Raw genomic sequence first — 18,292 nt, 5'->3', positions numbered from 1 at the left:
AAGAAATCTCAGTGAGATAATTTAATTTACTGATTATCTATGAGGAATATTATTCTCAAATTTGTTAAAAAATACTTAGGATATAAAGAATATGTATTTTAAACCATGTGTGGAAAAAATATAGAAAACTCATGAAAAATTCTCTTATAAAAAATACAGTGGAAAAGGAAGCTATAGTAAATTTATGTCATTTGCTTGATATTTGTTAGAATTCTTTTAACATGTTACATGAGGTTTCCTGTAATAAAATAATATCTTGTGGAAATTAATACTATTCTGATAGTAAAGGTACTAATTATTTATAAATAAGAGCAAGGAGAGGAAAAATTATGGAAAATTACAATATAAGTTTTGAATACAATGGTTTAAAATAATGTAATCATGTTAAATTTCAGTTCCAAACCATTTTTAATTAAGCAATAATATCCCTGATCCACTTCTCTGGTGAGCTGTTGAAGAAGACTTCCTACACACTTCATTCAGATGTACGAATTCCATTTGTTTTCCTGTCCATCACAGCCTCTGCCTTTTATGCAGTTATTTTAAGTATAGAAAGTAATTTGTGAATCAGCTGATTTATCTATGATATGTGTGGGGCCTTTTTTATTTCAAACGTGAAAAATCACACATTTTCCTGTAAGTTTAAAGATGTAACTTGCTTAGTATTTTCCCAACTAACTCAAAGGAAATGTTTACTTCAAAAATAATGGGTGTGAAACCTTCACATCTATTTGAAATGAATATTAGTACATATGCCCAATGTTTGTTGAGAACAACAATGTCAATGATTAGGAAATGAAAATAATCATTGAAGAATTATGTGATGATGTCATTGCATTGCCAGTTATATGAATCATAAATCATGAAGCCATAAGTGATGGCTTCAGTAGGCAAAAGTTTATATCAGAAAGGCACAAATACATCAGGAGGCAAGAAAGGAAGCCAGAATGCTATGTCAAGCATAGGGAGATGTGCTTATTAAATGTCAGTTTTACAGCTTTCAAATATATATATTTGTAAAGAAGTTAATGCTTCTCGTTATTTTTTAATGCTTACTTTCAGGAATGGCATGCAAACCTCCTGATATTCCAAATGGTATCTACTCACCTCAAAGGGTTACCTACACAGCTCAAGATGAAATAAAATTTGAATGTAAAGACGGTTTCTACTCTGCAACCCAGGAAACTGTAGCAAAGTGTACAAGTACTGGATGGATCCCTGCTCCAAAATGTAGTAAGTTTTATTCACATATTTACTCCCCATAGTACTGACATTACTCTTTTAAACATGCACAAATAGAGATACTTTACCAGCAATATTTGAATTTTTATTTGTTTACAACTATTAGAAACAGTCTTCTGTTCAAACTATTATTTGATGTGATATTATATTTTAACTAATATTGAATTTAAGATATGAAATAATATTAAAAACACATCTTAGAAGGCAAATAATTCATAATTTACTTCTCTAATTTTCATATATGTGCATATGTATACTTTTAATTTAAATTTCAAAAATTTTTACGAAATTATTGGGTAAGAATATTATCTTATAAAAATTAATTCTACTTATTCATTTGCATTCTAGCAAATAGCCTTTAAAATTATTTGCTTAATAATGAAACTTTATTGTCCCCCTATTTCTGTCAGCCAGATTTAAAGATGATTTGGCTCCTGGCTCTGCATCAGTGTGGTGCTGTCAGAGATTGTCTTGGCTGTCAGTCATCAGGAGACTTTGCTAGGCCAACATGCCACACTCACTAGGATTTGGAAAGAGGCCTTGTTCCTTATCAAATAAACCTCTGCATTGATTGGTTGGAAACAGCTAACTTGCCCTACAGTTATTGATCAGAGAAACAAAAGGAGTCTAGAATCCATCCATGAAAAACTCTGACAGACCAGGCTTTTTACCATAGCTAATCCTTATATCCTGAGTTCAATATGCACATGAAGAAGAAAATTATCCTCCTATCTCTGGAGAGAGTTGCTTTGAAAGGTGTCAATGGAACACACATGTACACTGAACTGTTTTTTTGGGTCAAGAGCATTCTATTTCTGGAATACTTCTTTTCCAGGTTTTGATCTATCTGCACCTATTATTTCTTTCTATATAGTACTCTGTGGTAAGTGGATATCACAACCCTTATATCCTGCCCCCAAGAAAAGAAAGAAAGAAACAGAAAGGAAGGAAGGGAGGAAGGAAGGAAGGAAGGGAGGGAGGGAGGGAGGGAGGGAGGGAGGGAGGGAGGGAGGAAGGAGGGAAGGAAGGAAACTGATTACAAATGAATGGTTGACGATTTCATCTTAGTCATCTTTCTGTCTGTGTCAATATTCCTGAAGTAAATAACTTATAACAAAGAAAGATTTATTCATTTTTGATAACTCAAATTTATTTTAAACTTGTCCTATCATTTTAAACATGTAACTAGACAGATTGTCATGTCATAGAGTGAGTTCAAAATCAAACCTCATTGCTTCCTGTCCACCAGGAAACATTATCTAAAAAGGAATAGCCAACATCCCAATAACCCTTCAAAGGGGAAGCCCCAGTGACTTAACTATTTTAACCAGGCTAGTCATTATTCCCTCTCACAAAACACAAGCAATGTGCACCTAAGCTCTAATTGTCATGAGATTTTGAGGTCCAGACCATAATAAAAATTGAAGAAGATATTTCCAGTAAGAAATACTATTAATGCATATGAGAAGTGTAAAGAAACAGTTTAATGTTTTTATTACAATTAATATTATAAAATGAATTTTCTTACATTTAATTAATTGACAATTTCTAACATGTATATAATGTATTCTGGATATTCATATCTGCAACTGTATGATTCATATTTCATCCTTGCCCTTCCTTTTGCTAATTCATATGTTTGAGCTTTGATGTGTGATGTATTTAGTTTAACCTTTGTGGTCTTCATCCATATTATTAAACACTGAAGGGTATGCTGTAAATATCATGTTTAATACTGAGCCCACACTCTCATTATTTTCAGCATCTTCTTTAGTAGAATCATAGAATCATTATAGTTCAGTAGAATAGATAATCTTCTCTGGGTAATGTTGTGGTTGCTGATTGTCTATAAATACAACCATATATGTTTAGATTTCTCAATGTTATGTCAATTCATCTTACTAACAGAATATAGACAGACACTCCTGCCTAGACCTATGACACCCCTGCCATGGACTTTTGAGTATGTTAACAATTACAGATGTGGAATCACTGTAGTAAAATGTGCCTTAAATTGTATTATGATTGGTTCCTCAAAGCATATCTGTCCAAATATATCAGAACTTACTGTGGCCTGAATGTATCTGAATTTGAGTTATAGCACAGTGGAATTTCTGATGTTTTCCTGGATAAAATAAAGACAACTAATTTCTCTGTAAGTTCACTACAGAATGTTTCTTCTTAAAATGTGTAGTGTTCTCTTCTCAGGCCTGTTCACTTACTCATTCATTCATCAAATGGTTACTGTTGGGTTGAAAATGTGGCATAAATTTACAAGTGCAACGGTACAGAGAATGATGATCATGAATCTGCATTAGGAGAGATTCCAAAAACTGATTTTTTTGATGCCATGTTGAATTTGTAGATGGATGAAATTTGCCAACAAAAACTAAAGGATTCTGGGTTAGGTTAAAAAAATGAACTATTTCAGTAATTATTTAAAATAGTTTTTAAAATTAGTAAATATGTTAAACCGTGTTGTGAGTAGCTTTAGTCAAGAAGTGATGGACAGACTATGACTATTGGAAGAACCATGACCTACATCTAGAAAGGTGTAAGATGTGAAGTGTGGCTGCTCTAAGTACTAACCACCAATGCTAATTTGCTGATCAGGAATATTAAGTCAATTTTGAGGAATTGCAAATGAAATAGACAAAGACAGAGTCGCCTATGCCCACAAGAGATGGGATATCAGCTAAGAGATGGAGGACTGTGTTAGTATGGTATTCCTACTTTAAATTGTCTCATTTGATGCCCACAGAAAGAAATCTTAGTGAACTAATTTGTTATTGATGTTCTATGAAAAGTATTAACTATCAAATTTGCTAAAGAATAAAACTTAGGATAAAAAGAATTTAAATTTATAAAGAAGGTAATGAATGTACAAAAAAAAAATTCTTGAACCTTCATATCAAACCAGATACACTCAAACTAATAGAAGAAAAAGTGGGAAAGAATCTCGAACATATGGCCACTGGAGAAAATTTCCTGAACAAAACACCAATGGCTTATGCTCTAAGATCAAGAATCTACTAATGGGATCTCATAAAACTAACTACAGAGCTTCTGTAAGACAAAGGACACTGTTGTTAGGACAAAACGGCAACCAGCAGATTGGGAAAAGATCTTTACCAATGCTACAACTGATAGAGGGCTTATATCCAAAATATACAAAGAACTCAAAAAGTTAGACCGCAGGGAGACAGATAATCCTATTAAAAAATGGGGTTCAGAGCCAAACAAAGAATTCACAGCTGAGGAATGCTGAATGGCTGGGAAGCACCTAAAGAAATGTTCAACATCTTTAGTCATAAGGGAAATGCAAATCAAAACAACCCTGAGATTCCACCTCACACCACTCAGAATGTCTAAGATCAAAAATTCCAGCGACAGCAGATGCTGGAGAGGATGTGGAGAAAGAGGAATATTCCTCCATTGAGGGTGGGATTGCAGACTGGTACAACCATTCTGGAAATCAGTCTGGAGGTTCCCCAGAAAATTGGACTTTGTACTACCTGAAGACCTAGCTATATCTCTCTTGGGCATATACCCAAAAGATGCCCCAACATATAACAAAGACACATGCTCCACTACGTTCATAGCAGCCTTATTTATAATAGCCAAAAGCTGGAAAGAACCCAGATGCCCTTCAACAGAGGAATGGATACAGAAAATGTGGTATATCTACACAATGGAATACTACTCAACTACTAAAAACAATGACTTTATGAAATTCATAGGCAAATAGATGGAACTGGAAAATATCATCCTGAGTGAGGTAACCCAATCACAGAAAAACACATGTGGTATGCACTCATTGATAAGTGGATATTAGCCCAAATGCTCGAATTACCCCAGATGCACAGAGCACATGAAACTCAAGAAGGATGACCAAAATGCGAATGCTTCATTCCTTCTTTAAAAGGGGGACAAGAATACCCTTGAGAGGGAATAGGGAGGCAAAATTTAGAACAGAGTCTGAAGGAACGGCCATTCAGAGCCTGCCCCACATGTGGCTCATACATATACAGCCACCAAACTAGGTAAGATGGATGAAGCAAAGAAGTGCAGGCTGACAGCAACCGGATGTAGATCTCTCCTAAGAGACAGAGCCAGAATATGGCAAATACATAGGCAAATGCCAGCAGCAAACCACTGAACTGAGAACGGGACCCCCATTGAAGGAATCAGAGAAAGGACTGAAAGCTTGAAGGGGCTTGAGACCCCATATGAACAACAATGCCAACCAACCAGACCTTCCAGGGTCTAAGCCACTACCCAAAGACTATACATGGACTGACCCTGGGCTCCAACCTCATAGGTAGCAATGAATAGCCTAGTAATAGCACCAGTGGTAGGGGAAGCCCTTGGTCCTGCCAAGGCTGGGAGGAGAACGATAATGGGAGGAAGTTTGGGAGAGGAACATCCATATAGAAGAGGAGGGTGAAGGTTTAGGGGATGTTGGTCTGGAAACCGGGAAAGGGAATAACATTTGAAATGTAAATGAGAAATACCCAATTTAATAAAGGTGGGAAAAACGAAAAACAAAAAAAGATATACAACATACCTAGCAAATTGTAGGAATTCAAATCATGATGAGAGAGTTCTGAGCTATTAAAATGAGCAAAGTAATTAGTAGGTCCTTACCAGTTGCTGACAAGGAACACTCAGGCACTGCTATCTGACTGGAAACCACCACAGCTGCTCTGAGGAAATAGTTTGACAGTGTCTCACAAACTTTGACAAAGTCTTAGAGCATGTAACTACCAATCCAAAACTATCTGTGTCTGCACATAGATGCCTGTGCTATAGGTATGTACAGGTGTTGGTATCAGTGTGCACAGGTCATTGTGAGCAAGTTTGCATGCCACAGGTTGATTTTTACATTACTTACCATATCACTCTTCATGGTTTTGTTTGTTTCTTTGTTAGACACATGATTGAGGTTGACCAATTCAGCTAGACTGCCAGGAGAGTAACTTCAGGGACCTATGTGACTCTCCCATCCCTGTCTAATGCTGGCACTATAGACATATACTGCTTTTCCAAGCTTTCCTTTTTTTTAAATTTCTGTAGTCATGGTGATGGTAGAGGTAGTATTCTGCTGGTAATTCACAGTTTCTCCTGCTTGCATAGCATACAATTTACTGACTGAGACATATCTATGCATATGACATTTTTATAGTGACACAACATGGTGATAGAGATCAGATTTATGGTTGCTAGGTGTTAAAGGTCAGATGTTTGTGACTGACAGGATGGCAAGAGGCATGTTGTGAGCATAGATGGAACTGTCTAGTATATTGAAGAGCGTATGGAACCTGACAGTTCCATAGAAGCACACATACCTCAAAGCATTGAACACACACACACACACACACACACACACACACACACACACACAGAGAGAGAGAGAGAGAGAGAGACAGAGACAGAGACAGAGACAGAGACAGAGAAAGGAGACAGACCCAGACAAAGACAGAGACAGTGAGACCGAGAGACACAGAGACAGAGAAACAGAGACAGACAGAGATAGAGACAGACAGAGAGACAGAGACAGACAGATACAGTCACTTGGCATAAAAGCACAACCTTGTAATTCCAGCAGTTCAGACACTGAGACAGGAAGTTTGTGAGTTTGATGCTAGCCTGGACTACATACTGATATCCTGACAAAAATTAATAGTAAGTAAGTTACTCAGTCAGTCTACCCATGTTGCATCCTTGATTAAAACTTCTAACTTGGGATGGAATCTAATCTCCATTCCTCATAGCAATAATCCCTAAAAAATCAAGCTTCAGGAACCCTTTAATGACATCTTCTCTAACTTTCCCTTACTTGGCACCCTGCCTGCTCTGAGACTCATTTACAATTTCTAGTTTTTCCCAGATATTTCCAGCTCAGACTGAGTTTAAAGGAAACTCAATATCAGCTCTTTAGACAGAATGACACTAAGCAAAGTTAAGAATGTCTCAAATATTTGTAGAATGGATAAATGAATAAACACAAGGGATGAACAAAAAAATTCTTGAAAACCATCTTTCTTTTATAAAACAAAAAATGAAATGAATAAGGATGCTGTAAGAAGTTTCAGTGTTCCTTTTGATATTTGTTTGGATTCTTTTAATATATTTTGTGAGGTTCTCTGAAGCAAAGTCATTCTTCATGAAAAAGAAATGCTACTCTAATATTTAAAGTACAATTTTATTAAAACATGAAGGGGAAAAATTAAATAAAATGTTTATATAATTTATTTATACAATGAACAATGCAGCACATCAATATGAATGTATAAGTATAGTTCAATATGATATAATCACATTAGATTTCAGCTCCACATCAAATTGCAAGTGAGCATTTATTATATTATATATCAAGAAATATATCTGCTTCTCTAGTGAGTTGTAAGATACAACATGACTTCTATAAGAAATACATCCTCATATACCTCATCTACCTTTCGGAATTCTATTCGTTTCCTTATCCTGCATGCCCGCTCCCTTCTCATGTAGTAATTCTAATTAATTTTAAATAATTTACTGATTAAGTGTTTTGTCTCTGATATGAGTGCTTTTCTGTTTGTTTTATTTTTATGGCAAGTGAAACCTTGTGAGTTTCCACAGATTAAAAATGGAGGTCTATATCATGAGAGGAGACGAAGACCCTACTTCCCAGTACCTATAGGAAATGAGTACAGCTATTACTGTGACAATGGGTTTTTGACACCTTCTCTGTCATACTGGGACTACCTTCGTTGCACAGAAAAAGGGTGGGAGCCTGAAGTCCCGTGCCTCAGTAAGTCAATGTCTTTATATTAAATTATGGTTAATCCTTTTAGAGTGAAAAGAATAGACCACATATATAATTACAGTTAAGTTTCTCATAATAAAAATAAGACCAACAGAAGAATTCATGAGCAAAAAGACTAGCTTGTGTCCTTTGAGAGCAATTCTTCACATAAATAATAGGGAGTACCTTTAGCATTGCATATTTTATTTATAAAAAATAAAGATAAAGGCTACTATTAAACATCTGCTACTAACTTTACTTTTGGATGTCACGTATGTTCATTTAAAGTTAACCAAATTTAACTTAGTTAATTTTCAAACAAATGGAAGTTTTTATTTTTTATTTATCATTTTTATGGTTTTTAGAACAATGTGTTTTCCATTATGTGGAGAATGGGGAATCTTCATACTGGCAAAGAAAATATGTAGAGGAACAGGCTGTAAAAGTCCAGTGTTACAATGGCTATAGTCTTCCAAATGGTCAAGACACGATTACATGTACAGAGAATGGCTGGTCCCCTCCTGCCAAATGCATTAGTAAGTACCCTGTTCAGAGATCACAACATGCTCATAACTTCCCATCTTATATATTAAATAGGGCAAAATGCTGTATTGTTTTGAGTGTTCTTAAGTGAAGGGTTGTTAATAAGTATATAACAGAGTAAGCATACCTAGTAGCTATAATACAACAAAACATTGGGTAAACTTTTCATTAATTTATAGTAGTATTATCTTTGAAATAACTGTCATTTGACTCAAAACAACTTTAAAAATACAGTGTAGAATTAAACAAATATGATAATTGCAACATGTATCATTGATATATTCAAGAATTTATTTTTATATGATTAATATTAGTTATTTGTTAAGTATGTACCGAATTTAATTTTGTAGTCTTATTTATGCTTGTTTTGCTCATATTCATAATTTTACATATTCTTTTGAGGGTCTTTGTTCATTGAGCTGATTTATGTGAGCGTATTCCTTTTCATATTTACATATCTTTTCATTTTTAATAGTCCTGTCTATGTACAGTTCATTAGCTTTTTATGCCAAGTAACTCAACAGCATCGTAAAACAAATGACAGGTAAGCAGAGGACACCAAACAACCCCCATGCCCTGTGTCCTGCCCACAGCAGGAACCACTATGGAAGTAGACAGAAGGGAGAAAAAGAAAATCACAGTTTGAGCATTAGGGGAGAAGGTAGAATTTGAGAAGCGAGAGTGGAGAAAACAGCCTGTTTTAAGTAGACAGCCCTACCACCTGAGGCGATGGTGAAATCTCAGCCCATGCTGCCACTGAGGGACATGTCTGGGTTGATGGCCTTGCAGGGGTCTGTGTTGATGTCTGTGGCTAATATTACTACTAAAGATCATGTGGACATTTGTTAGTGGGTTTTTTAAAGAGTGGTTTTGTTTTTCTCTAGCTTCCAAATAATTAAGATTATTTAACAAGATTTAAGGACACAGCAACTGAGAAGTATTACTATATTTCATCCTCCAAACTGATCTGGCTACCCTCCTGCCAAAATCCTTGTGATACTTGCATTTTAGTACTATCTGGCTCTCTCTACTCCAAGTGTATTCTCATCCTGGGCACTCCCAGGGGCTAATCCTCACTTCCTCTCTCTCTTACCCGCTACCTTGGCTGGGAAGAAGTCCAGCCCTATTGTTTACTCGGCTTAGTCACAGGCCGAGCAGCTTCTTTATTGAGCAATTAGAGAATAGTTCTGGAGCAATGTTTACACATATTCAAACAGGAGATTCTCAGAAAAGGATTACATCCAGATATAGGGGCACAATGATCAGCATCTGAATAATACGAGGATAATCTTTACATAGTGCACAATACTATTGTGCCTACAGATGTCTCTGGTCTAGTCTGCCACATAGGACCACTTTAAAGGCTTGGGATTGCACAGAGCTGGTCCCATCACTTGACTACTGTGAGATGGACTGTGTGTGAATGTGTTGTCCTCCTCCACTCCTCAGCCATTACCACCTAACCTACAGCAGTCAGGAAATCTGGCCCTGTGATCACTAGAGTGGGAGGACTGGCTTTGCCTCCCACCAGCGACAGTGCTTGGGTAAGCAAACTGCACCTCCACTGAGCAGCGCAGTAGAGCTGAATCTGGTGGTATGGATGTGGGTGAACCAGCCCTGAGGACCTGAGAGCAAGAGTGTGTTGACCCTGCACCTTACCAGGTACAGTACTCAGTGAGCTAGGAAGACAGGAGAGTGCTAGAGAGTTTGCCCTGGTAGTACAGGAGATCTGGCAGTCTGACCAACTCAGCAACCTCCCATGTCCATATTCAAAACTTTGAGCTGGCCCATCCCAATATCTACCTCATCTATAAACTGCTGGGGTGGCTGAAAGGGCTGATTCTGAAGATCCAAAGCTGCAGGATCTCCATGACACACAGGGCAACAACAGGATATCCAAGAGGATTCCTGGTGAGGATCCAGTATTGATGATGTAGAAGAAGCTAGAGGCCTCAATTCAGACCAATGACTCGCTGCAATGAACATTTGCAAATAAATATGTGTGGACAAAAGTGTATAGTCTAGGAAACGTTGTGACACCACAGCTTCCATGACAAGATGTTTTCATGCTTTGCTTGTTTGTCTTTTTTTGTTTGTTTGTTTGTTTGTTTGGGCTTTTGGGGGGTGGATGGATTGTAAGGGCAACCAGTGGATATTAAGGGACAGAGAGATGAGTGGGATTGGGGTACATGATGTGAAACACACAAAGAATCAATAAAAATATTTTTAAATTGAGAGTTATATGCTCACTTTCCAAGGATTCATCTTTGAAAAGTCATTTTTATTCAAGAATCAGTTCATAAATAGTTAGTGTTCAAGTCAGTAGCATTGAAAGATGAATATGTCCCGCTGGTCTCCAGGAATGCTGACACACCTGAGAGCACAAGTGAGACCACCACATCTGCTCACATTCCTGGCCCAAGAGGTATCTGCCTGGAGCCCTCTGGACACAGGAACCGAGGAGCAGTCTGGGACAGGAGCTTCTGTCTGCACCAGAAACTGACCCTGTGACACAGCTCTCTGTACCAATATCCCCCTGGGAGAAAGCCCATCTCCAGGAGTACTGACACACAGGTTTACAGGAGGCTCAAGTCACTGTCAGAGACAACAAGACCAGATAACACCAGAGACAACCAGATGGTACACTACATAGCCTGAAGATGGCTCAACATGTTAGAGAATGTCTCTTCCAACTGACTCCATTGATCTGAAGCTGTTCCCAATAACTATGCTGGTTCCAGATGCTGAGTGTGGCCAAAATGGATAATATTTGGTTCTATTATTTCATTATATAAATTATTGACCCTGTGTACATTTGCATGCATGTATGTGTTTACGGGTATATGTTCAGCACATTTGAACACACAGATATCAGATGCTTTTGAAAGTCAACTCACTCTTTTCATCATGTGAGCATCTATTAGTATCTTGTCTATATTATTATTTCTAAATTCTTATCTTGCTTATTAGAAATCTAACCAGTAAAAAAAAAGAAAGAAAGAAAGAAAGAAAGAAAGAAAGAAAGAAAGAAATTTAACCAGTGATATTTTTCAAGAACTATTTAACGTAACTTTAAAAAAGGCTCTTTAAAGAATTCATTACTTTTTAATTTTTATTTTTCACTCATCGTGGTTTTACAGAATTGTTAAACAAAAGATATTAAAATTATTCCAATGTAATATTCACTTATATTAAATTATACTTAATAAGTCTACATTGGATTTACTTATTGGTAAAAAATACCTTTGATATACCACAATAAATGTATTTTGATATTAAGCTAATCTACTTTTCTGAATTCTATATTTCATGTTAACTACTATATATAGGAATTTAGGTCACAAAAATGCTATGACACTTTCCTAAAAATATAATGAACATTTCCACTTATCTATTTATTTGTATCATGTCATAAATATGAGTAAATTTGAGCTGTGAAATATTTTTAAATTTGAAAGCTTTAGTGAAGAGATAAATGCTATATAGAATCCTTTTTCATTTTAATAAATGGTTCAGTTGTACTTCCTAGAAGGCTTTTATACAGTATCTAATTTGTTAGAATACATTAACCTATAAAGCTTTTTTCTTGTAATGGAAACTATTCAGCTTATCCTCTGACACTTTAGAAATGAAATCTTCAATTTTATTATGCATTAGAATCGTGTGATGTGCCTATATTTGAGAATGCTGGAACTAACAATGATAGCACTTGGTTTAAACTCAATGACAAAATAAACTATGAATGTCATGTTGGATATGTGAACAAACATAAACATACCAAAGGCTCTATAACTTGTCATCATGATGGATGGTCTGACATACCCTCATGTTATGGTGAGTACTGTTATCTCTAGAATTTTTTCACAAAGCAAAATTAAATATTTATTTTTAACTTAAAAATATTAAATATCCTAGAGTCTTCTATTAGATTTATTATAAACTAAGAAAAAATGCTATGAAAGGGATTTTGGAAAGACAGAAGAGATGATAATATCTGTTTGTATTACTTCACTGTATTAATTTATTCTGTATGTATTTGCATGAATGTATGTGTTTGTGGATGTATGTAAACCACGTTGGACATGCAGATGTCAGATGCTTGTGTGAGTCAGCTCACTCTTTTCATCGTGCAAGTCCTTAGGATTGAACTCAGGTCACCAGGCTTAGAGTCAACAACAGAATCAACAACTCTCATGGTGTAAATCTTCTCACTAGTGTGATAATCTATTTTTAAAACATTACATTCATCAGGTGGGATATATATCTTATTTGACTATAATTGTTTTTAGTATCATAAATGCAAGCTCTTAATATTTTAAACTAGGTCATCATTTCTAAAATTATAATTTGCAGTGTAAAATGAGAACATGAAAACTTGAACAATGTGAGGGAGGAAGCTGAAAGACAATTGGCAATGCAGAAAAAAATTGAAAGGACAATAGGAGAGACTAAGGAAATTGATTTCCAGCACAACTTCAAGCAAAGTGGCACAGACCTATAATCTTATCACTTGGGAAAAAGAAGCATAAGGTTCTCTATTTCAAGATAAGTCAGGGTTATACAGGAAACTTATCACAAACAAACAACAAGAAACACATAACCACCAAATAATAATATCAAACTAAAAAATGAAGATCATTACTTTTACTGAGAATAAGCCATTCAATATTATAAAATCAGGACTTTCTACAGTACAATGCTAAAATAAATGCAAGGATGAAAGTATTCATTCATTGGGACAATACTTAGCTAAGTCATGGTCTTAGGGTCGGTTCTAGTATTAGATAAATAAGATGAGCATTAATATGAAATTATTTATATACAATTCTGTTGTGTGACAAAATTTTTCCTGTGGAGATGATACGCAAACATCTACTCAAATCAAATAGGAGGCAGAACACACCAATATACAAATCCCACCAAAGTCCAATGGGGTGAAACATGAGTTTTATTGAAGTTACTTATAGAAATATAGGTAAGGGTTTATTTACAGGAGGAAAAATGACTCAAAGACAGTTGCATCACCAAACCCTATGCAGTATGGGTGACATCTCACAAAATCTGGGAACCTGAAGTACACTGCACAGCCTGAAGATGGCTCAACATGTTGGAGAACATCTCTTCCAACTGACTCCATTGGTCTGAAGCCCTTTGAGACAGCTAAGGTGGTTTCACCTACTTCCAGAGAGCTGGTAGCCAAAGTATATAGGTGCCCATACTCACCTTGAACCTATCAGGACTCCAGGAAGCTTAATTTACCTCTTGTCAATAAACGTATGTTTCTACAAAAAAATGACAATGAAGATCAAAACATGTGTGGAAAAAAACAATAAATACTTCAGTGTCTTAAAAATAAAGAAACTCTACCTGTCTACATTGGCATTTATCTGTTCAGCAGCTGATAAGACATCTACTATCACTGTAAGGCTTCAGAGCAAACATGTTTGCTTCAGTTGAGTATGTGCTTTAGGTGATAAGGAAGGAAGAACTTGCCCTTTAACTATCGATTTTCATCATAGGAAATGCTTCAAGCAATCATTATCGTAGCCTGAAATCATTAGTCTTGACGTTGTGTACATTCCTTTGACTTGATCTCTCAAAATTTCAAATGTTGTCTTTTTTAGATTCAACAAAGATTTGTGGGCCTCCTCCACCTATTGCCAATGGAGACACCACATCCTTCCCACTACCAGTATACATACCACCATCATCAGTTGAATATCAGTGCCAGTCTTTATACCAACTGCAAGGCAACAAGACAATAATATGTATAAATGGAGAGTGGTCTGATCCACCAAAATGTTTACGTAAGTAACATATTCTTATAGATCCCGGGAAAGTCAGTATTCCAATCTGAAGGCTGAACTCAACTCATTTTTAGTGTATAGATTGCCATATGTGGTAAATCCCAAAGAGGTACTCAAATTTAACAACTTAAATCTGTTAAGAATCTAAATGGGTGTCAGTATACAAAATCAGCTTTTTTTCTGTATATTAATTCCATTTTTATGAGATGTAAAAATAAAACAATCTCACTTACACTAATTAAAATTAATCTACCAATGACTTCAAAAGAACTGAATGACTTCTGAGTGCTGAAGCTTATTGATGAAGGAATTCACAAAACAAAAATTGAAAAGTCTATATTATAGGTTTAGAAGAATAATATTAAAATGCCTGTGCCTGTGTTTCCCAAGGCAATTAGCAGAGTCTATGAAACTCCATTAAAATATGGAAACATACTTCATACAATATGAGAAACAATTCTAAAATCTGTATGAAAGTACTATAAAATGTATTTGAGTAAAAGGAACTTAACATATAGAAAAAATCTGGAAGTATTGTAATACCTTATTTCAAGGTACACCAGTAGCTACAGTAACAAGAACATTCTGACACTAAGATAAAACTGATGCACAGAAGAGGAATGTATATTTGAGAAATTATCTAAACATTTATAGTTAATTGATCTTGATAGAGTTTCAAATACACACTGGGAAAAGGCATAGCATCTTCCATAAATAATACAAGGAAAGTTGAGATATACACAGAGATGACCAATTTTGTTCCTGTTTCATTCTGTGAGAAAAAAGTCAACTAAAAGTGGAACAAAGACATAAATGTAAGAACAAAAACATTGCAACTACAAGGGAGAACTAATGCAGGTTTGGACTCTGAATATTTGAATGGCATCCCAAAGAACACACAAAAAATAAAACCCTGAGCAGTGGAGTTTGTCACAATGAAATGCTTCTGCATAGTAAAGAAAATAATCATTATATTTAGTAGACAGACTTCAAAATTGGGGAAAATTATTGTCAGTTAATTCATTGTCACAGGTTTGCATATGTAACATAGGGGTTTTCCATGTCAAAGAATCATGAGAATATTTCAATTCATTTTAGAAGGTAAGTCTACAAAACTGGGGTAAAAGGAACAAACATTTATCAAAAATAAATAAATACATATGTCAGTGAGGAAAATAATGCTTAATTTAATTATCTCTCATGGTTCTGCCTGTCAAAGTCACAATGAGATTCTTTATCATTCAGTTAGAATTCTTTATGGGAAAAGCCCTTAAAATAACAAATGCTTATGTAGAGAAAAAGAAGCTCATACTCTGTTAATGAGGTATGATTTTGAACAGTTACAATGAAAAACTATATAAAGATTGCTTTAAAATGTATATACCATTCCTGTACCCATCTTTTGCTATATATGCAAAGGAAACAAATTAACCTACTTAATATCCAAATATATGTTAATTGTACAGTGCTAATTGACAGGACCTAAGACAAGGAAATCATCTATATTTCCAAAAATATTCAATGCCTAAAGACAATGTAGTGTATTTATATGATGTAAGCCAAGATAGTGATTGGAAGAGCTACTTTTCAATTATGTTTGTCACTTAGCCAGTTTTGTTTTATGATAAATATTTAAAAATATCAAAATAAAATTTATGATGTATTAATAGTTACTTCTTGGTGAGTATATCACAAATATTGTGTAGGCAATTGGGATTTGGTTTCTAATTCCTTTATTTTAAATAATTGTCATATCATTGAACATTAGATCTAAGTACCATTCATAAGTCATATGTCAAATTGTATAACTTTGCCCACTATCTAAATCAAGGTAAACCATCATAAATATCCTAAAATGCAAGTTACTGATGTTAGGAATGATTGATGATAAGATCTGATTATCACATTATATATTATTTTTATATCATTTAATGCTCTATATTTACTTAACTCTATATGCTGTCTTTATTTGTTTTTAAAAAGTTTGTCAAAGTATTCTTTTAATATATAATAAGTTCACTCTACTTGAAAACTGGATCTCTGTAGTTTCATGTATGATATCTGATGGTATGTTTTGCTTTTAGATCCATGTATAATATCAATAGAAATTATGAGGAAGCATAACATAACTTTCAGAACGGAAGAAAACCAAAGGCTGTATTACCAATCAGGGGAGATGCAAGAATTTAAGTGTAAAAATGGACATCATCTGGCAACAACTCAACCGTTGATTACAATATGCATTAATGGTCACCTCAATTACCCTGTTTGCACAAAATAACATTTAAAGTATTAGTAGAACTTACATATACATCTTTGTTCCACTAAGGTGCATGTTATTATCAATACAGTAAGAGCTTTACTTTTGAACTCTTGCTTAACTCATTTTCATTTATAAGTATAAGCTTGTATTGATGTATGATGATTAATCTGGAAACTAAGAGACTGCAGACACCAAGGAAAATACACTTTTTTCAAAGCTCCTAAACCAAAACATGATATATACTAGCACAAAAACCAGTTGCAATAATTAGATATTAACTTCTCTGTCTTTATCCACTAATTTCCCAAATCTTTCAAAGCTTCTGCTATACCCTATGAAATAAAGCTCTGATTCACAGTGAACATAAAACATGTTCTGAGTCTTCAAAACTGTATAATTTCACAAATATGTAAGAAAATTATCATATTTATATTGCTAATGGATATAAGTAAGACTGTGTATTGCTTTAGTTGGTAATTAATAAGTAGGAAGATTTTTGTGAAAGAACATCTTGATGTGTGACTTTTTATTTTAATTTTTTCAAGCAATTATACAATGACTTAAATTTTAATTACATGTATGATTACAGTGACTATCACAATATTGGCACTAAAACCTATGAACATTTTGTGTAACTTGCGAACAAGCAAGAAGCAGCATATTCTCTGCAAAAATAGAAAGAAAAATACATGTTAAACAAAATAGACATGTCTTAAGAAATGGTAGGGCTATGAGTTTTTGCCTCTCTTCCCAGCCTACTTCCATCCCCTTGGGACTTATCCTCATGGGGCAGAGATTTTGTCTTTTATCCATTCCTTCTAACCTTTTTCAATTTTTCTTTTGTTGTTTTTACTCTATGTAAACTTACTGAACAGTTCTGTACCAGGGGCACCATAGCCACCACACATGGCTAGAAATCAAGGATCCCAAAGCCACTACACATGGCTAGAGTCCAGAGTAGGTAACAACAACCCAAAGGGGTAACTATCATCTCAACATAGCGAGACCAAAAATTTACAAGAACTCCAAATGCAGTAACTCTAGATGCCACAACACTGACACAAAAACAAAAACATGATTAAACAAAGCCATATGCTTTCTTGAGAAGCAATCAGACCTATTTTCACATGCCATGAGAAAAGCAATTAAGCTGCAAGAAAAAAACAAGAGCTTCCAAAAGGCATTGTAAATATGCTGAAGAATTATCAAAAGAATGTGAATAAATGCCTAAATGAGGACAGTGAGAACAACAGATAAACAGCTGAATGAAATAATGAAAAGTTCCAGATATGAAAGTTGAATTTAATGAAGTGGGGGGAAAACACCAAAGAAATGTCAAACTGAATTAAAACTCAAAAAGCTCAGGAAATCAAATAAAAGCTCACCAAAAAACCTATCTAACATGTTGAATGAAGCGAAATATAGAATTTAAGGTCTGGAAGACAAGATTAAAAAATAGGTAGCTCAGTAGTAGAAACATTAAATTTAAAAATAAAGAAACTAAAGGAAGATGGGAAGGAAGGAAGGAAGGAAGGAAGGAAGGAAGGAAGGAAGGAAGGAATAGAGAAAAATAAGAGAGAGGGAGAGAGGATAAAAAAAGATCCAGGCAGAAAGACCCAGTCACAAAATATTAAGGAAACTTAGACA

The 18,292-nt window shown here is 34.9% G+C and overlaps 1 protein-coding gene across 15 annotated transcripts in view; it reads left to right on the top strand.

The window, feature by feature from the left end:
• Cfhr2 (complement factor H-related 2) overlaps nucleotides 1–17,365 on the top strand; it is a 65,199-nt gene extending 47,834 nt beyond the window's left edge. For 5 of the 15 annotated variants that reach the window (XM_087581677.1, XM_087581674.1, XM_087581669.1 and 2 more), the window contains 6 exons: nucleotides 1,063–1,233; nucleotides 7,844–8,038; nucleotides 8,398–8,568; nucleotides 12,233–12,409; nucleotides 14,200–14,382; nucleotides 16,467–17,365. In XM_087581677.1, coding sequence (XP_087437803.1) covers nucleotides 1,063–1,233; nucleotides 7,844–8,038; nucleotides 8,398–8,568; nucleotides 12,233–12,409; nucleotides 14,200–14,382; nucleotides 16,467–16,663 — 1,094 coding nt within the window. In that variant the 3' untranslated portion in view covers nucleotides 16,664–17,365. 15 annotated transcript variants of the gene reach the window in all.
• Nucleotides 17,366–18,292: the final 927 nt, after the last annotated feature.

This window comes from Rattus norvegicus, chromosome 13 (assembly GCF_021556685.1).
Source record: "Rattus norvegicus strain SHRSP/BbbUtx chromosome 13, alternate assembly SHRSP_T2T, whole genome shotgun sequence".
Taxonomy (NCBI): domain Eukaryota; kingdom Metazoa; phylum Chordata; class Mammalia; order Rodentia; family Muridae; genus Rattus; species Rattus norvegicus.
This window is presented reverse-complemented; position numbering and strand designations above follow the sequence as displayed.